The sequence below is a fragment of the Calypte anna genome, chromosome 1 (assembly GCF_003957555.1).
Source record: "Calypte anna isolate BGI_N300 chromosome 1, bCalAnn1_v1.p, whole genome shotgun sequence".
NCBI classification, from domain to species: Eukaryota; Metazoa; Chordata; class Aves; order Apodiformes; family Trochilidae; genus Calypte; species Calypte anna.
This window is the reverse complement of record NC_044244.1, coordinates 171,691,516-171,712,391: the sequence shown is the minus strand read 5'-3', so window position 1 is coordinate 171,712,391 and position 20,876 is coordinate 171,691,516. Positions and strand designations below refer to the sequence as shown.

At 40.8% G+C, this 20,876-nt stretch overlaps 1 protein-coding gene across 5 annotated transcripts in view; it reads left to right on the top strand.

Annotated features, from left to right (window-relative positions):
* ATP7B (ATPase copper transporting beta) overlaps positions 1–20,351 on the top strand; it is a 32,352-nt gene extending 12,001 nt beyond the window's left edge. For 4 of the 5 annotated variants that reach the window (XM_030464419.1, XM_030464410.1, XM_030464403.1 and 1 more), the window contains 17 exons: positions 116–277; positions 1,765–1,841; positions 2,163–2,337; positions 2,914–3,147; positions 3,305–3,396; positions 3,536–3,663; positions 4,785–4,939; positions 5,130–5,264; positions 6,482–6,676; positions 8,090–8,272; positions 11,203–11,401; positions 13,490–13,633; positions 14,752–14,894; positions 16,404–16,607; positions 16,721–16,838; positions 17,613–17,715; positions 18,203–20,351. In XM_030464419.1, the coding sequence (XP_030320279.1) occupies positions 116–277; positions 1,765–1,841; positions 2,163–2,337; positions 2,914–3,147; positions 3,305–3,396; positions 3,536–3,663; positions 4,785–4,939; positions 5,130–5,264; positions 6,482–6,676; positions 8,090–8,272; positions 11,203–11,401; positions 13,490–13,633; positions 14,752–14,894; positions 16,404–16,607; positions 16,721–16,838; positions 17,613–17,715; positions 18,203–18,467 (2,712 nt within the window). In that variant the 3' untranslated portion in view covers positions 18,468–20,351. The remainder of the gene's footprint in view (positions 1–115; positions 278–1,764; positions 1,842–2,162; positions 2,338–2,913; positions 3,148–3,304; positions 3,397–3,535; positions 3,664–4,784; positions 4,940–5,129; positions 5,265–6,481; positions 6,677–8,089; positions 8,273–11,202; positions 11,402–13,489; positions 13,634–14,751; positions 14,895–16,403; positions 16,608–16,720; positions 16,839–17,612; positions 17,716–18,202) is intronic. The other variant, XM_030464434.1, reaches the window with a different exon arrangement.
* Positions 20,352–20,876: the final 525 nt, after the last annotated feature.

The window sequence follows — 20,876 nt, the reverse complement described above, 5'->3', positions numbered from 1 at the left end:
AGAACTTTGGGTAAAATTAGTAAATTGTTTGTATAAGGGACAAATTAATTTCATCCACAAATATTTGATTAATGTAGGGTGCTGCTAACTGTACCTAAATTTGTTTTTTCTTTAGATTACAGGGATGACTTGTGCTTCTTGTGTTCACAACATTGAATCCAAACTCATGAGAACAAATGGCATATTCTACGCTTCAGTTGCACTTGCTACTTGCAAAGCTCACATCCAGTTTGATCCTGAAATTACTGGACCTCGAGATATTATAAAGATAATTGAGGTAGTCTTAAATCTTTTTTGTGTATGAATAATTGTAAGGGGAAGTTAAAAAGGAAATAAGGCAGCTGATATATGAGAGGTTTTACTGACATGGCAGATGACATGGGAATTATCATATGTTTGTATGCTCTTGCAGTGAAAAAGCTCCACAACAGTGCACTGTCTCCCAGGTTGTTACTCTAAAAACACAACATAAAATTTACAAAAAGAAGCCTTTTTAACTTTATCTGATGAAAGTGCCATACATCCATTCTTTGCAGTTCTGTGTGTAGAATCATGTGCCTGAATTGCAGTCATTTCAGCCAAGTGTTGATACTTCAGGAAAAAGTCCTGCTTTCTCTTATTGTTGAAAGAAGCTGCAAAAGTTTTGCAACAGCTCACAAGATTACCCAGCTGTGTGTACAGGCATTCATTCCCACATCAGCTCAGAGAACTGATGGAAACCAAAAGAAATGGTTATATAGCCACTAGAGGAAAAAAACACTGTCTACATATAGGTAGTAGGTTACAACCACTCAGATCATAAAATCTGCCATTGTCATGGACCAGGTCTGGACAAAAGCTTCTCTTTCTCTGCCCCATCAGAAAGAAAGAGAACCAACTGTACAAGGCACATGCAGTGAGTAGTCAGGAGGACAGCAGAGCCTGTTTGCCTTTTGTGTTCTAGAAATATTTACTCATCTCCTAGATCACGGAGTTGATGCTGCAGCAGTGATTAACGTGTAAAATAGCAGACTCCTCAGGCTGGCAGAGTAGTTGTGTAAAGTGCATCCTGTGACTGGAGCACCTCATATTGCTGATATGAAGAATGTATTCTTGATCTTGCTAGTGAGATTTGTTGGGTATTTTTTGTTTTGTTTTTGTGTGGCGGTTTTTCTATTCGTTTGGGGGAGTTTTTTTGGTTTTTTTGTGGGGGAGGTGATTCCACTGCAGTAACTCCCTGAAACATCATTGAAGGGTTTTTTTGCATGTATTTGTTTCTGGGCTGCTTTGCCTGCTTTATTATTATTTACAGGTTTAAACTAATTCTAGCCACTTAGGTTTTCAACTTCAGGTGCATCTACTCAACTGTAGTGTTAAGGAGATAGCTTGCAAGGTTGACTAGCCCAGGGGCTTGTATGTTTTTGCCTTCCTTTGGAGTATTTCCCATCCTTCATACTTACTGAAGTGGAGATGAAAGGGCATAAATTTTCTTTGAGGAGGAGGGCAGCAAAACTCCAGCTCTCAGTGCCTAAGAAACCTGAGACACTTAACTGCATCTATACAAAGTGTCCAGGCAGAGGCAGCAGAAATCTTTTGCAGTCCACGTTTTGAGTACTATCTGAAATAGCCTCACATATTGGCAGGATCTAAAAATAAATATGAAGGTGGCATTTATGAAATACGGTCCTTTTCTGATACTTCTTTGAAAAGTAGTGTCATATAAATATAAGTAGTATGGTTAGTTTAATAAAAACTAACTCATCTTTCCTCCCTTTCAATAAAAAGGAAATTGGTTTTCATGCTTCTGTGGCAAGAAGAGTTCCAAATGCACATAACTTGGATCATAAAAAGGAAATACAGCAGTAAGTATTTCTCTTTTTCTCTCACTAATGAATGTGTATAGATCATCTCTTTTTACTCACCTTCTCCCCCTTTACTCAGTTAATGTAGCTTATCCTCATGTGAAGCATATTTAATTTTATGATTTGCCATTTGGTTCAGATAACTTTATTGCTTTCATTAGTTTCAGTTTATACCTGATAGAAGTCTATATAGTCAAACATGTAGGAGACACAAAAATCTCTCATAGGGTTGAGTCTTTCCAGGATGTCCCGAAGCTATGTATTTGCCCTAGGTGCTGTGGGGTGTATGACAACCAGGGATTTACAGCTTCTGCTTTTCAGGTGGAGGAAATCTTTCCTGTGCAGCCTACTGTTTGGTATCCCTGTCTTAATCCTGATGATTTATATGCTAATACCCAGTGGGGAACACCATGGCTCTATGGTGCTGGAACAGAATCTCATTCCTGGATTATCTATTTTAAATCTTCTCTTCTTTGTCCTGTGCACTTTTGTTCAGGTATGTCTACAGTACTTCCTAGAGGTTTATTTTCTATTCATCTCCCATTTATATAATCTGATGTAATAAAGACAGGAGGATGAAAAGGGTTAGTGGACAAGCCCTTCCCTCTTTTTTGTACTACTTGTGCATAATGAGAAGTCACTTTTCTGCAAGTTATCCATTCTGTGACTGCTTATGGCTCTTACTCCTGCTAAAGATGTGTCAGCTGGTTTTCCAAGTGGGGAAGGTAGTCTTAAAATAAGAAATATGTGATCAGCTGCAAATTAATTGAGTATCTACAGGTAATTCTCTTCAAATTCTGTGTCTTCTTTATTTTGGATGTCTGAAGAACAGGATGACATTTAGTTGGCAGAGTTGTCCTGAGAAAAAGAAAGGGCAAGTGAGAGGATGACTGTGCAGCCAGGCTCCTAGCAGATCATGCCACTGAAGTTACATGACTATAAAATTTGCATGGGACAGCAGTGCTTTCTCTTATCTACAATGTGTTTAAAATTCTGGTCTAGACATTATTATGTACTCTCTGCTTTCACTGCTGTGATGTTAATATGGATCTGTCCCCGTTTATGCCAACAGTTTCTTGGTGGATGGTATTTTTATGTCCAAGCTTACAAATCCCTGAAGCACAAGACAGCCAATATGGATGTGCTCATTGTAATGGCCACAACGATTGCTTATGTGTATTCGTGTGTCATCCTGATGGTAGCCATAATTGAAAAGGCAGAGGAAAGCCCTGTCACTTTCTTTGACACTCCTCCAATGCTGTTTGTGTTCATTGCCCTTGGGAGATGGTTGGAACACGTTGCAAAGGTAATTCATGTTCACACTAATTATCATGTATTTATGGTGAGAATACAATAAAACTATTCAGAGGATTATAAAAGGTCTTTTGGAGCTCATTGGTGTTAAGTAGACATCAGCATTTATGTATCTCAAAGTATCTTAAGCATTTATCTCTGTTTCTTAGAGTAAGACCTCAGAGGCTCTTGCTAAACTTATATCTCTTCAAGCCACAGAAGCCACTGTGGTGACTCTTGGACCTGACCACTCTATCATCAGGTAAATACTTGTGAACCAAATCCCCTGCAGCCTATCTGGGTGCACAGACTAAGCTTGATGCAGCTGGTGTGAAGGCATTATTATTCTTTTGAAGCTGGTGGTGTAAATACTATCTCTGTTCTGTGTGTGTTGTCTTCAGGGAGGAGCAGGTGCCTGTTGAACTGGTTCAGAGGGGTGATATTGTAAAGGTTGTTCCTGGTGGAAAATTCCCAGTGGATGGAAAAGTCATCGAAGGGAATTCTATGGCAGATGAGTCTCTCATTACTGGTAACTTCCCTTGCACTTATGCAAAGAAGTGATGTCTTCTAGAATATTTTCTTAAAAGAGAGCAGAGACAGCCCTGAATCTGCTGTCTGAATAACCTCCCACCTTTATGGATGCTTTATGCCTGGCTTTTCTGACCTTAAATACAAATCCTATATCTGCACACACCCCAAAAAGCTGAATAATTTCCTATTAGTTTGGTCACTTTTACTAACATACTGTCAAGATGGGTAGAGTCTAAACATCATTGCCATTATTCCAGAGGTTTGGGGAAGGTTTCCCTGGAAGGTATTCCTAGAGATGGCACCTTCCCAGAAGTAACTTTTAAAGGGCTATGGGAAGTGTTGCTGAGAGGTTGGGGTGTGTATGTATGGGTACTGAACAGGGCTTCTGGCAGGGATCTCCCAGGGAACAACAACAGGTAAAGAAAGCCCTGTGACTTGATGCTCATTAAAGGTCACGGGACTTTTTCACAACTGCTGAAATTTTAATTTCATTTTTAAAATTTAATAAGGATTTACTGCTTCACACAATTCTTATAAGTAAGGCAAAGGGTATAAAAACTTTACATTGGGATTGCCTTACTTGGTTAAATTAAGTAATTATGTTGCTTGGGGAACAGGGATACTTTGGGTTTAAGAGAAACAGTCATTATCACTAATCCTGAAAATAGCAAAATTAAAGATTTTTGTAGAGCTTGTATTCTTGGGGGGCCAGCATGAGAACAGGAGCTTTGCCATAGAGGCAGCTTTTGTAGTCTTTGAAAACTGATAGTGGTGGAAATAAAGACAAATTTCTCAAACTCCCAGGGCTATGCAAAGTATTATATGGAGAAATTATTAGCAGTTCCTTTTGCAATCAATTTGCTCCTGGGCCTTTTGAAGGATGGTTGGGACCAAGGAAACAGCATTTGCTTTGAAACTGAACCTAGAAAAAAGTTTACAGAAGTGTGACAGCCCTTATCCATGTGTTCAAAAGGTGATACAAGGTGATATACAAGGTGATTTCTTGTCATTATTGCTTAGCATGCTGATTTTGTCAGCATACAATGAGCTTTGTGTTAATGAACTATGTTAACTATTATTAAGGGTATTGACTCATTTATTCTTACCTTTTATTTCTAGGGGAAGCTATGCCAGTCACTAAAAAGCCTGGGAGCACAGTAATTGCTGGTTCTATAAATGCACATGGCTCAGTTCTTGTTAATGCAACTCATGTTGGTAATGATACCACTCTGGCACAAATCGTGAAATTGGTGGAAGAAGCTCAAATGTCAAAGGTAAAAATAAGAGAAAGAAAAACTAATTAATAGGTTTTGATTTCATAAAGAAATCAGACACTTTATATATTTACTTGTCCGACAGTGCATTTTCCAGAATTTCCATTTTTAAGAATATTACATATTTTCATCAACTCATAAACATGCAAATACATACCTTTTTTTTTTTTTTTTTTTTTTTTCCCAATAGGCACCCATCCAGCAACTGGCAGATAAGTTTAGTGGATATTTTGTTCCATTTATCATCATCATTTCAACAGTGACATTGATAGCATGGATCACGATTGGTTTTATGAATTTTGATATTATCAAAAAATATTTTCCTGTAAGTAATTTCATTCAGAGATGCATTTTGATATTAGGATACCTTCCAGTGTAATTAGCATAGCTTCTGTGTGTAAGGTTTGATACTGCAACCTGGCAGATACTTTTTTACAAGGTGTTTTTTTTCTACACAGAGTCGATCATTACAGTAATTAAAATAAATTTGCAGATATAAATATACCTTTGTCTTTATCCCATATTTCTCCATGGGGTTCCTACAGACTGAAATCACTGGCAGTCTTTCTGGACTAAACATGATCTGTGGCTGCATTACAAGGAGCTGAGCCTTTCTTTTATTACCTGAAAAATTTTTGGACATCCTTGTTCCTGATGGCAAACAGGCTTTAGAAAGAAGATGAGCTTCTGTTATCTTTGGGATGTGTATTTTCTATGTTCAGCAACTGTGAGGATCTGTGTACCTGGAACTAGGGTTCTCCTTTGCTAGGGTATAAAGGACATGACAGCAAGTTGGACATGTCCAGAGGAGAGCCACAGAAATGATCAGAGGGCTGGAGCACCTGTGCTATGAGGACAGACTGAGGGAGTTGGGATTGTTCAGTCTGGAGAAGAGGAGGCTCCAAGGTGACATTATAGCAACCTTCTAATATCTGAAGGGAGCCTGCAAGAAAGGTGGGGTAGGTAGGGCTTTTTACATGGGTGTGTAGTGAGAGGACAAGGGGAAACGGTTTAAAACTTGAAGAGGGGAGATTTAGGTTGAATGTGAAGAAGAAATTCTTTACTATTGTGGTAGTGAGATGCTGGCACAGGTTGCTCAGAGGATTTGTGGCTGCCCCATCCCTGGCAGTGTTCAAGGCCAGGTTGGATGGGGCTTTGGGAAACATGGTCTGGTGGGAGGTGTCCCTGCCCATGACAGGGACATTGGAACTAGATCATCTTTAAATTGTCTTCCAACTCAAACCATTCTATGTTTCTATGATTCTAAGTTATATTATGTCCAGAAGCTTGAGAGCAGAGTCATGCATGTTTATTTGTCCTTGAGCAGAAAAATCCCCAGAAAATACTGCCATAAACAATTCATAACATTGACCATTCTCTACCATTGCAGTAACAATAAGAGATTGTTTTTCTATACTGGAGATTTCCAGGTAAATGTTTTTGGTTTTGTTTTTTAAATGGCTATGATTGTACATCTGTATTGTCTTTTATCAGCAATCATGCATCTCTTTCTTTTTTCCCCTCTCTCCCTTCTTCTTGCAGAAGCAGAACAAGCACGTTTCAAAAGCTGAGCTAATCCTGAGGTTTGCATTTCAAACCTCAATCACTGTGCTGAGCATTGCATGTCCCTGTTCCTTAGGCTTGGCCACCCCCACAGCTGTGATGGTGGGCACAGGAGTTGCTGCTCAGAATGGGATTCTAATCAAAGGTGGAAAACCCCTGGAAATGGCACACAAGGTTAAGAGTTCTTCCTGTACTTTTGTTGCTGTTGTTACATGAATCCCACAGAATTGTGGGGAGTTTGTTTTGGTTTTGTATTGATGATTTTTTTTTCCTATTGTTGCTCATTAAGGTAAAGCAGGCAGATCTGAGCTTCTTTCTTTGAAGTAGTCACAGCAAAGTGTTAAGACCCGACTGTTCTGGCAGTCTTATGCCAGTGAGGCTGCTGCTCTTCCACATGACCTCAGAGGTTTCTGACTTTTGCACTCTCTTTTTTCTCTTCTGCAAACAAGCCAAATAATCCAGTGTTTTCCTTCTGTCCCCAGAGGACTGTTGTGAAATGTGTGTTGTACACAATCAGTTGTTAAAAATGTAGGTTGTAAGAGAAAAACAGAATTATTTGAAGTTGTTTTAATGTACAGAAAAAAGGTGGAAGGTAGGCAAAAAAAGCCTCTCAAAGAAAAAAGAAAAAAAAGATGAAAAGAGGAAGAGGAGAGGGAAGAAAGAGGAGGTTTGACATGTCCACAGCCAGTGAAATGAATGAATTTAAAGCATGCTGTGGTAGACTGAATTAGACATGAGCAGAACATTGTCAGAGAAAAGGGTGGTAAGAATAAGTTAGTCAGACTGATAAATCTTGTCTTGTTGGACATTATCAAGAACAGGCCAGAAATTTTTCCAGTGCTCTGGAGGAAAAAAAAAAGACTGCTCATTATTGTCCTGACTTTTTACCTGTTGCATCTAAGTGAGGTTAGAGCCAGGTCTTGGAAAATGAGGTGACCTGTTGGATTCAGCAATGTTGGTAGGTTAAAATAGCTGGGAAAAGAAAAAGTGCCTGCTTTGTTGAGTTTTTTGTATGTTTCTCTGTGCCAAGCTTATGTTCAGGATTAGAACCTTTGCCTTTATCTTTGGTTTTTGCTTTATGTGGGGCTGTGTTTTTTGGTCCATTCCCAGTTCCCCAAGACTCACTGGGCTGGCTAACAAGTGATCATTAGGTTTGGTGAATAGCATGAGCTTGGTTTTGCTTAGGTGGTTGTTTCTGGAACTTATTGCAGCTTCTTGCACGCTTCTCACCTGCTCTATCACCAAGTAACTTCCAGAGCCCCTTTTCCTCAGTGCTGTTGTTAATTGTTTAGAAGAGCATTAGTAAAAGCCCTCCTTGTATGACATACCTTGAAGTGATTAAGGTGGCATTGCATGTGAAAACATACGATTAAACACAAAGGACAGTGCAAGCCCTGCAATGACTACGTTGTCTGAGATACTGTGCCTATAGGCACAGGATCTCCCTCCTGGTGTAGGTTTATTCTGTCTTGGTATGGCTATAGTCAACTGATTATTAAGGTCTCATCTGCATTCGTGTGTCTGAGGCAATATGAGCATCCCTATGGTCACAGAGCTTAAGCAGTAACTCTGGCTTATTTCTTGCAGATCAAGACTGTGATGTTTGATAAGACTGGGACGATCACCTGTGGGGTTCCTAAAGTCATGAGGGTGCTTTTGCTGGGAGATACAGCCGTGCTCTCTCTGAAGAAGGTGCTGGCAGTGGTTGGCACTGCAGAAGCCAGCAGCGAGCATCCTTTAGGAGTAGCAGTCACTAAGTACTGCAAAGAGGTACTTACCTTTCCTATTTCCTCTAAGGCCTGTGCTAATGCAGCAGTATTGTGTAAAATGAGCAAGTCCCAGAGGGACAGTCCTGCCTGAGAAGTCACAGGCTGGAAAGCTGGCAGATTTTGTCACTGAGCATCTTGGTCTGGACAATACAAGAAGGCATATGCCTCAGCTTTGCTCTTCTGGAAATGCTGTGGAGTTCTCAAGCAAGACCTTATGAAGTTTTTTGTGAACTAGAGGGAAAATAAGGACAGTGGAACATGTGCAGGAGAAAGATTTGCTTTAAATAACATTGTGAAGCAAATCTGTGGTGACATTTCATGTTACCTGACTGTAGTTACTTCTATTAGTCACTTGCTTTATGAACAGATTAGGCAAACAAGGTTTTAAACCTGAATTAAACTGTGATATTAAAGAATTTCACAAATTAATTAATAGATTACTCAGTTCTATGCAAATTTTGAAAATCCTCAGGTGTTGTTTATATATTGCATGTGTTCCTCAAATGTTTCAGGAAGAATGAAAGCGCAAATAGTAACCAAAATAAGAAGCCTGGTTTAAAGAAATAATTTCTTTCTGATAAGACTTATGGAAAAATTAATTGGCAAGAATATATGAAATTCTGGAAGGAAAGGGAGCCCAAGGAAGTTGGTCAGTTTTTAAGTACCACTTCCTTCAAGCTCAAGATAGGGGCATTCCTTTGAGTGAAAAATCAGGTAGAGGTGGTAAGAGACCTGCATAGATCAGAAAGGAGCTTCTGAAGAAAGTCTTGTGGAAGAAAGAAAATTACAGCTCATGGAAGAAGGGACTTGTCACTTGGGAGAACTATAGTGATGTTGTCAGAGAATGTAGGAAGGCAACAAGAAAGGCTAAAGCCCTCTTAGAACTAAAACTGGCAAAGGAAGTAAAAGGAAACAAGAAGAGCTTCTTCGAATATATCAGCAATAAAAGGAAGAATAGGCAAAATGTGGCCCCACTGCTGAATGAGGTGGGAGTCCTGATAACAGAGGATGCAGAGAAGGCAGAGTTGCTGAATGCCTTCTTTGCTTCAGTCTTTACTCCTAGGAGCAGCCCTTGTGAACTCCAGACCCTGGATGTAAGAGAGAAAGCCTGGAGGAGGGAAGGCTCAGCCACTGATCAGTGAAGACTGGGTTAGAGATCAGCTGTGCAAACTGAATGTACACAGGTCCATGGGCTCTGATGGGGTGCACCCAGGAGTGTTGGGAGAGCTGGCTGATGTTATCACCCTGCCATTCTCCATCATTTCTGAGAGATCATGGCAAAAAGGAGAGGTGCCTAAGGACTGGAGGAAAGCCAGTGTCACTCCAGTCTTCAAAAAGGATAAGAAGGAAGATGCAGGCAATTAGAGACCAGTCAGCCTCACCTCCATCCCTGGAAAAAATGATGGGGAGTCTCATTCTGGAGGTCATGTCTAAGATATGGAAGAGAAAGAAGGTTGTCAGGAGTAATCAGCATGGATTTACCAAGGGGAAATCATGCTTGACTAATCTGATAGCTTTCAGTGATGCTGTGACTGAATGGGTAGACACAGGGACACCAGGGGGTGTAGTCTACCTTGACCTTAGCAAGGCATTTGACACAGTCTCCCTTAACATCCTCATGAGCAAGCTCAGGAAATGTGGGATAGAAGAATGGACAGTGAGATGGATTGAGAACTGGCTACACAATAGAGCCCAAGGAGTGGTGATCAATGGTGCAGAGCCCAGCTGGAGACCTGTGACTGGTGGAGTTCCCCAAGGATCAGTGCTGGGTCCAGTCCTGTTCAATATCTTTATCAGTGACCTTGATGATGGGACAGGGTGTCTTCTCAGCAAGTTTGCTGATGACACAAAGCTGGGAGGACTGGCTGATTCCCCTGGAGTCTGTGCAACCATTCAGCAACATTTGGACAGAGGGGAGAGATGGGCCAAGAGGAACCTAATAAGGTTCAACAAGAAAAAGTGCAAAGTCCTGCACCTGGGAAGGAATAACAAAATGCACCAGCACAGGTTAGGAAGCGATCTGCTGGAGAGCAGCCCCATGAAGAGGGACCTTGGAGTCCTGGTGGACAACAAGTTATCCATGGGACAGCAATGTGCCCTTGTGGCCAAGAAGGCCAATGATATCCTGGGGTGCATTAACAAGAGTGTGTCCAGCAGATCGAGGAAGGTTCTCCTCCCCCTCTACTCTGCCCTAGTGAGATCTCACCTAGAGTATTGCATCTGCTTCTGGGCTCCTGCCTTATCATCCTTGTGTTGTAAGAAGGTGTCTGAAAGGTAAATGCCATTCCAGTTTCTAGAGGCAACCCAGAACAGCTTGTTTATAAAATAATTTTGTCTCCATTCTTTTTGTAACTTGCAGGTTCCCGCTAATCCCTTTTCTCATCTTGAAGGTACCTAATGGCTTCTTTTTATAACTTAACAGAAAGACCTAGTTTCCTTATCATTCAGCCAGATCACTCCAGGAATTAGATACAGTTTTTCATTCCACTTAAAAAAAAATAAAATATATATATACATATATGTATATGTCTGATTTCCCCACAGCCAGTTGTCTGTAAGGTTAACTAGAAGTTGCATCTTTTGAGAAGCTGACTGGCTTATTGTTACAGTATTTCTCTCTACTTCTTCATCTTGACTAAGGTCCTGAACCACTAATGTAGCTGCTTTGTCTTTGAACTACAAGGAAAAGCTGTCCCTTGTGGTTTAGTGGTGCTAGGGCTGAGACTTGGATGTGATCTGTATGGCTGCCTCTTTCTGGATGTCTAAGCCACAGCATGTCCACAACATTGTGGGCTTTTTTTGTTCTGTGCTGAGACTTCATGCTGTTTCTCCATAATTGTTAAGAAGATCCTCCTTTCAGGAGGATTTATCTGGTATTTGTACCCCACGTGAGCAGCATGGACTGATGATGAACTCTGCTTATGTCCACAGGAGCTTGGCACTCAGAGCCTGGGATACTGCACTGACTTCCAGGCAGTCCCAGGCTGTGGCATCAGCTGCAAAGTCGGGGGTGTTGAGGCTTTCCTGAGCACAGCTGAGGAGCCCCTGGATAAGATGGATACTGGCAGGAGTGGGGGGAGCACTGCTCCTCTGGGAGAGAACGCCCTGATCACGCTCTCCGAATCACAGGGTATGTCTGCCCCCCAAAAAAGAGTGCCAGTGACCCAGCAGTGCTGACCACTGTAAAGCAATCCTAGCAGACTAGGAATAAAACAGAAAGGTGGATTTATGGCAGAAGGAAGCAAAGAACATGAGGGATAAAACCATAACCACAACTGAAGCGCTCTTTCTCTCGCTCTTGATCTCTCTGCAATTTGGAAACCAAAATTAAGAATTTAGATACTACAATGATGAGTGCTCAGAAAGTCCAAACAATACATAGCCAATAAGGCATACCCAGCAATGTTCTTTTTGAATAGAAAAATAGTCCAGCAGAGAGCAAAAATTAAAAATTTAATTTTTTGCTATTTTAATTTAAAAAGTAAATTGAAAAATTGAAAATGCAGGTACCAGTATAGCCTGTAGACTGAGCTGTTGGAGAGCAGCATGGGTGATAGGGACCTGGAGGTGCTGGTGGATGGAAGGGTGACCATGAGCCAACAATGTGCCCTTGTGGCCAAGAAGGCCAATGGCATCCTGGGGTACATTAGAACGGGGGTGGCCAGTGGGTCAAGAGAAGTTCTTCTGCCCCTCTACTCTGCCCTGGTGAGGCTGCATCTGGAATATTGTGTCCAGTTCTGGGCTCCTCAGTTCCAGAAGGACAGGGAACTGCTTGAAAGACTCCAGCACAGAGAAATCAAGGTGATGAAGGGAGTGGAACGTCTCCCTTATGAGGAGAGGCTGAGGGAGCTGGGGCTCTTCAGCTTGGAGAAGAGGAGACTGAGGGGTGACCTCATTAATGTTTATAAATATGTAAGGACAAGTGCTAGGAGGATGGAGCAAAGCTTTTCTCAGGGGTGATTAATAATAGGACAAGGAGCAATGGATATAAACTGGAGCATAGGTCATTCTGTATAAGTATTAGGAAGAATTATTTCACTGTGAGGGTGACAGAGCACTGGCACAGGCTGCACAGGGAGGTTGTGGAATCTTCTTCCCTGGAGACATTCAAACCCCACCTGGACACATCCCTGTGTGACGTGCTGGAGGTGACCCTGCTCTGGCAGGGGGATTGGACTCAATGATCTTTCAAGATCACTTCCAACCCCTAACTTTGTATGATTCTTTGATTCTGATCAACATTATCTTCCCATTTCTAGCAGTTACCTTTAATGTACGTTATCTTGCTGCTGCTTTTTATATCCTGCTCTTTAGTCCTCCATTAACTTGGACCTTTTGTTTTCTGTTCATAGATCTCTCAAGGCACTTATTTTTTTTTTTTAAATCTATTCAGCAGATGCACAATAAAGCATGTTGTATCTGCAAACCAAGTTCCAGTGGCTGATGTTTTTGATTAGGCCAATACATTTGGTTTTGTTTCAGGCTCTGTGGAGGCCACTTTGCTCTTTTATTGTGTAGGAAAGAAAGAAAAAGTGTTTAATGCCTTTCCTAAGAAGCTTGTCAGTTCTCTTCAGAATACTGTGGCTCTCCTGACCTTTTTGAGAAAGCTCTTAGAAGAATTAAATAAAGTAAGAGGTTTAATCTTCAGAACTGTGCCATTTCTGAATGATGTTAATGTAATATTTTCTCGCTTGCTTTGTACGGCTCTTGTGAAGTTGGATTGAATTCATAATGAGGTGTTCTACATACTGTTAGAATAAAACTACCTTTTTTCTTACCAGAAATAGCCTTTACGTTTGAAAGGAATCATTAATTGTGAGAACAAATCAATGTGGCATTTATGAAGCGTACGTCATGCACTTAACCAGAAAAACAATGCCAACTGGCAAAGGCAAATACACAAACATACTTTCATTAAATTCCTGACACAGTTCTGTATATAAACAGGGATAGACTGAGTCTTCAAGGAGAGAATTTCAGGAGGCTGTCTTCAGGTTGTGCCTATGCATTTGTGTTTAGCCATGGCAGCAGCACTTCAACAAGACATTCTGTCTGTGTCTTGGGTGTGACCATTGCCAGTCAGGAACACAAGAAAAAAAAAAGGAAAACCTCTTGAATATCTTTCTATGGTTAATGCAAACAGATACTGTCACCCTCTAACAGGTTTAGCTTGTGTTCAGTATTTTTGTGTTGCTCATTTTTCTCTTTGTGCACACAGCTCCATCATCTCCTACGTACTCGGTGCTGATTGGAAACCGGGAGTGGATGCGACGCAACGGTTTGCAGATTGCAAATGACATCAACGATGCAATGACAGACCATGAGATGAAAGGACAGACTGCCATACTGGTGGCTATAGATGGTAACTGCTGTTCTTTTCAGTGACTTGCTAAATAATTGATCCTACCGTGAACATGGTAAAAACAAGTTCTGGAGCAATTAGTCAGTGGCTTGATGTCAAAAAGCTATTGATCTTTTAGTGCGGAGCTGCTTGTGAACTGCAAAGTTCCAAGGTGTTATTGAAAGGAGCTTTCCCCTCAAAACACTGTCTATAAGATTCTGTTGTGTAGTTTTTCGGTGTTTTTTTTATGAACCTCCTGTTGTCTAGGACTGTTGTGCCATGTCCCATCCTGACTTTACATCACTTAAGAATCACGGGCCAACCTATTGCATAGAATAATAGAATCACAGAATTGCTCAGGCAGGAAAAGATTTTCAAGATCATCAAGTCCAGCCTTGTCCTAACCCTATTACCCTATTCCTGAACATGATGATTCCTTAGATCATTCAAGTATAATAGATCAGAATAAATGAGTTTTGCCTGAGGTGTTCTGTTCTCTGCTACATGGAAAGAGATCTCAGGCAATACCTTAATATGAGAAACTGTTTTAATGGTGATAGATTGCCAGTGCATCTGTGATCTTGAAATGAGGCCTCTGATTCAATTACTGAATAAATATTCCTGGTGTTCCAACAAAACAATTTCCAGAGGCATTTTCACATCTCAGCTTGGGCTTCATCAGCTGTCCAGCAAAATCACATGGAAACACGGAAACATGGAAACATGGGCTCTGATGTATAGCTGGGGTTCCTATTGATGATGGTGATAGCAAACAGAGATACATGGATGCAAAGCCTACTTAAGTTCTTACTTTGGAGAAGTAACTGTGTGAGATTTTTCTAAGTAATGTGAATAAAATGGGGATGTATCTCTGAGTCATGTGTTAGGAGGCAGTGCAAAACTTGTGTATGAAAGTAATTAATTATAATATTGATCCCAACCTGAAAGATTAGGTAACACAAGGCCAGATAGTCTATTTCTTCCACCTGGAGGAGTGGCTTTAACATCTGACCTGGGCACAGCATACCAGAATGTTATTTTACAAGCTGCCATGGTGTGATGGAGGGAAAATTCCTTTTTTTCTGGCTTCTCCTTTGCCTCCCACAGCTCTGTCTAACAGAGGATGTTTCTTTGTGCAGGTGTGTTGCGTGGAATGATTGCAGTGGCAGACACTGTCAAGCAGGAGGCAGCCCTTGCTGTGCACACGCTGAAAAACATGGGAATTGATGTGGTGCTGATAACTGGGGATAACAGAAAAACTGCAAAAGCCATTGCTACTCAGGTATCTGCTTCTTTGCATTGCAAAAAATACATGGTGAGGTTCTCAGTGAATTTGGAACAGGAAATTAAAGAGTTTCCCTGGGTACGTTAAATGAAGACTGACTTCTGAATTGGACTTAATCAGGTGAGGTCCTGTGGCACAGTAAAGGTCAGTGGCTGCATTGAGGTACCACTGAAGAGAAGCAGACAGTGCTTCTCCAGAGGTACAGAGTTTCCTGCAGTAATTAGCCTGTTGCTGAGCTGAGGTCCTGCTCTCAATAAGCAAATGAGGATTTGTCATCATCTTTAAGGGTAACATGGTAATAACAGTAATTATTTTTAACAAGAATTATTTTTAAGAAGCATAGTAGTCTGAAAGAGATTGGGTTTACATGAGAATTGCCTTGGTCTCAAACTACAAATGTTGCTACAAAGGCCACAGCCAAATTTTCACCCTGCCTTGCTACATTTTCATCCTCTTCATCTTCATTTCCCTCTTTGCATTGATCTATATCTTATCCACCATGTGCTTGGGTATCCTGCCCCATGGCTAACAGCCAGCTCTGTAGTATGCATGTTCTGTGCTGTGAGGTCTCTTTCACTTCTCAGTCTGGTGCTTTAATCCTTCTATTTTGATTCATGCTTTTGCTTTTGTGTTCAGCTGTGGGAGATCACTTTCCCACCACACCTTCCTTCATTCAGAGAAGATTTCTTTCAAAAACAAGCTTTGATTTAGGGTTCCAGGCACTCAGGTGAAATGTTCAGACAAGCTTTGTCTGTGCCAGCCTACATTTTCATTTAGTTTTTAGCACTAGCTTCCTTTCCAGTGGAAAATGGTAGGCTAATCCTAAAAACTTTTTTTAATGTTTCTTTTTTCTGAGATTTAAAAGAGTGCTTCTACTTTGTGTAGTGAAAAGCTGATCTCTGCCTGGTGAGGCAGCCAAAAGAGGGGTGTTATCCCAGCCCCCTTTAGTACACCCACCTGTTTTTCAACTACAGCACTAAAACAAACCATTGCTAGGAACTCCATATTAATTGAGATGTGGATGTGGAGAAGCATTTAGCTGTCCATCTGCTTTGCTTTCATAGTCTCCCTGAGACTTGCACATACTTGGCTCTCCATGTTTCCCTTGTGTAACTGCCTAATCATACATAGTTCCTTTGTTGCATTTCACAGAATCCTATTTTGATACATCAGTCAGTATGATTAGCTAAATCTTCTAACCATTAACTTCGTTTAACCATCAAGCCTTTATTGCCAGGTCAGTGGCACTTCAGAAGCCCTGCAGGGCATGATGCTAAGGGCACTGCATGGTTTACCAGCATCTCTGCCTTAAGAGAGAGGAAGCTGTAATGAGTTCCTCTCTTGTGCTAATGGCATGTTGCTCTTCAGCTTTCTGTGTAGCTTGCAAATGTTGCTCCCCCTGGAATCAGTTTGGTTGATTTTCCTTTGTTTCCCCTTCACCAGAACAGCAAATAGCTCCTTCTTTCAGCATGTCACACAGGGCTGTGTTTCTTTCTTTGTACATAGGTTGGGATCAAAAAAGTCTTTGCTGAGGTCCTTCCTTCTCACAAGGTTGCGAAGGTCCAGGAGCTCCAAAATGGGAGAAGTAAAGTTGCAATGGTTGGTGATGGAGTCAATGATTCCCCTGCACTGGCCAGGGCTGATGTTGGAATTGCAATTGGAACGGGCACTGATGTTGCCATTGAAGCAGCAGATGTGGTTCTAATCCGAGTGAGCACTCCAGTTTTGACCTGTCCCCTTTTATCACTGACACTCCTCCTCTTCTTGTTTTGGTACTCTGAAGACTGCATATAGAAAAAGCTCAATCCTCTTCTCTCTTGCAGAATGACTTGCTGGATGTAGTTGCCAGTATTCACTTATCAAAGAGAACAGTTCGAAGAATACGAATAAATCTGATTCTTGCCCTAATTTATAATCTGCTTGGAATACCCATAGCAGCAGGTATGTGACTGCCAGAGCTCAGCTTGCCAAAGACAGCAGCACAGTTGAGCTCTGAAGTGCCTCTTGCAGGATTCCTGTTCAAAGAACCAAAGAGAGGTTCCTGGAGTATTTAAAACTTTGCAGAAGGAGGACAAAATAAATACATTAAATGTTGTTTTCTTTCATGTTGTAGAAAAAAAAGTCTTTGTTCCCCAATTTTAAACTCTTAGGAATAATTATTACATGATGAAATTAAAAACGTGTTCTTATTTCACGTAGCAGTGCTTGGGGATGTACAACCAAACCCAGCTCTAATCAGTAGTACCACCCCAATTCTGGGTGCTCCCAGAATTCATTCTGAATTACCTGTATTCTCTCCTACTGCTTCCATTCTCTTTTCTTCTGTCAGACATCCTCTCATGCTCCAAAGTCCTTCTTAAAACTTGCTTCAAGCATTCCTCTTTTTGTTTATGGGTTATTTCTCCCTCCTTTGGGCTATTGCCTTGTCTTTCTGTTGCTTTTGCTTTGTTTCATTTGTACAGAATATCTGGAAGGGACAAATAGTCTTACTTTGTGGCACTGTCTTGTAGCTGAATGGGTGCAAAGCTCATCCCTTGCAATGGAAGGGACATATTTAAAAAGGAGTGAGTAAAATATGTATCGTTCTACTTGTGTTTATGGAGGTCTCAGGAAGTTGCTTTGTAGAACTTCTGATCCGTTCTGTGATACTCAGGGACAGAAATGTCTGTATTGGTACAGACAGCTCTGGCTGAGGTCTATATGTTTTTTTTCTAGGTGTGTTCATGCCTGTTGGCCTTGTGCTTCAGCCTTGGATGGGATCAGCTGCAATGGCAGCTTCTTCTGTGTCTGTGGTGCTTTCTTCCCTGCAGCTGAAATGGCAAGTTGTCTTGTACTAAGCAATTGGGGAACCATGGGCAGCCCTGCTCTTGGGGCTCCAGGCAGACATTACTTTGGGCTTTGTATACCTAAAATACCTGACAGTCCTTTATCTTGGGGTAGTACTGCCTAATCCTTGGCTCCAAAAGAAACATGAAGAAGACCATGTGTACTTGCCCTTTTGTTTTGACCTACAATACATTTCACCAGAAAATAATTTTGGGGTCCTCAAGTCCATTCTCCTGCAATTGTCTACTACAAACTCTTTCATAATTCATCAAACTCATAATTTTTCTCAAAGAACCCCACTTTGGAAGTCCCTTTATTATTGAAATGCTTTGATGTCGTGTCATCAGAAATCTTCACCATTAATATTGAAGTGCAGGTAACATTTAGGTTGTCAAAAGTTTCTGATATGTTCTGATGCCAAGGTCACTTCTACATATTGATCTCTTGGTTGTAAACATCTATTCTTTTTCTCTTCTTAGTTATAAGAAGCCAGATGCAGAAAGTTATGAAGCACAAGCTCAAGGCCACATGAAGCCACTTTCTCCTTCCCAAATCAGTGTTCATATTGGAATGGATGACAGGAGGAGGGACTCATCCAGACCAGCTTCTTGGGATCAGATTAGCCAGGTGTCTCTCTCTTCCTTGACTTCAGACAAGCTGCCAAGATGTAATGGTTTTGTTGAGGAGGAAGGGGACAAATGGTCACTGCTCATGAATGGAGGAGATGAAGAACAGTACATCTGAAGCACTGTATTCTTAGTACAGCAGGAAACATTCCTCCCCAGAGGCGGAGGGGGGGAATGAGTTAAGACACCAAGAGATTCAGGATTGCTAGTGAAGTCATTCCTTCACTTACACAACAACTGCAACTCAGTTTGTTGTTGGGTTGTAGGGACTGCGGATTTTTTCAACTCACCAGTTATTTCTAGTCATGGAAAGAATCTGTGGTTCTATAATAAAATGGCTTCTTCATACACAATAATTAATGAAATAATGTTAAACTGTAATTTTCGTTGTCTAAAAGAGTTTCTCTCCTCTGGATTGTTTGCTGGGTACCCAGTTTCATACTTTTGACTCTTTTTTACTTTATTCTTTCAAAAACACATGAAGCAAAGGTATTTATAGAGCTGTCAAATATTCATTTCTGTGCCTAAGTGAAAATACCCATGGCATAAGCATCTCAGTGGTCACAAATTATATTTTTACATAAATGCTAAATAGCCACATCACTGTGAGAGCACTTTGTATTTACGATTCATGTGCATCTCCTGGACCAAAAATGCTTCAGTGTTTCACTGACTATAACTTTCTGAAAGGTCTCTTTCAAAGATTTTCACTTGATTTCAGGTATGTCTTTTGATGCACATTTCCATGACTAAACTTGTCTGTTATTTTCATTTTCTCCTATATTTTCTCTCTTGTTCCATATGAGCTTTCCCCCCCTTTTCTTTGCACAGGGTATCTTCTCTGATATTACTCTGAGATATTACTATGTTTACAGATATTCCTGTCTGGGGCAAACTCCTTTAAATTACCAGGGACTTTTCTGTTCTTATTGAAGTTCAAAGACAGCAGTTCCTGGTCCATATCATTTTTAATATGGATGCCTTGCAGGACTCCACGAAGCTCCTGACAATTCTGTAGTCATCTGTCTTTTCCTCTGACAGAGTGAAGAATTTCTCTCAGTGTGAGTGAGTGAGGTATTTCCCTGGTGTGAGTGAGAGCAGGACTAGCACTGGTGTGACTCCAGTGTGGCTGAATGGAGTGAGTTTATTGCTTAAGTTAACCCCAGCTTGCTGGTTGCTTAAAATGGAGCCAAAAGTTTAAATGGTAAAGGTGGGAAAGTGGCCTTAAAATGTGTGGTTTCTGTTTGCTATCCTATAAGGAACCTTTTCTGATGAGAGAAGGACTGGAACTAATATTTGTAATAGCTTGAATGTTAAGGTGAATTTCTATTCATGTTTTGAATTGGTTTTGATTTCCCTCTTTGTTTCATGAGGAATCAAGGTGCTGAACAACCCTTTTTTCACTTTAATGTCTACCAAAGCCTGCCAGTAACTCTGTCACTATGAATGTCAAATTTATCCCTTAACCCTTTTTAGCCAGAACAGTAGGAATCAAAAACTTTGGTGCTCTGAATCTGCTTCCTTGTGCTCCCATTGCTCAGCCAGGGACCTCCAAATCAAGCAGACTGAAGTTTTATGATCTAATCTAAAAAGTGAGAAGTGAAAGAGCAAGAATTACCATGCTGAACAACATGAAATAACTACTTATTTTCACTGACTTAAATACAGGACTGTTTCCAACATGGGTTCAAATTCTGCCCCTCCTCATGCAAAAATGAAAACTGAGTCAGAGAGCCAAAGAACTGTGCTAAAGCATTGAGCAAGTCTTCCTATTCTCTCTTCCTCTGAATATTATATTTGACCTTTCCTTAGCAAACATCAGCAGCACTAACTTAAGTATAATTGTGAATCAGTTTTAAAACTGTGAAACCTCTTTGCTTGTGGAGAGATTACTCTCACAGCACACTCACTTCTCAGACATGGGGAAGATTGTCTACTGTCTGACTGTTTTATGTTTTCTTACCAGTGCATACAGTAAAAATATTGTGTTTTTAAAAACAAACAACTCTGTGTCCTTGTGGGCTTTTTTGTTTTGTTTAAAGGGTACAGCAAAAAGAAAAGAACAAAAGCAGTGATTGTTGGATTGCAGGATGTATATGCACAAGGCAGATTTTGTGACTGCTTTGTGATTTATTTCAGGCAGGGTATGTAACAGGGACAAAAAGAGACAGTGCTGTATTGTGTGTTGGGGCAGGTGATGTTGGAAGCATCTTGGAGGGTGGAGTTAGGATTCAAAATCATCTTGAGAAATTGGACAGAACTGAAAAACTTTGCAAGTAGGAAAGAGAATTTGAAGGTCAGCTTGGCAGACAAAGGTCAGGCTGGTATTAATTTTGTGACTCATAGTGATGCTGCAAAACATTGAGACATTTCTGTTCATTTTGAGATAAAGACTATATAATCCACATGACATAAAACCCATCTTTCTTTTCAGCTCTGGAGAGGTTTCAGATGAAGTATCAAGTCCAGTTTTATGTGTTATACTTGTTAGGAAGCAATCAAGATGGTTTAGAGGAAAGGAATGGGA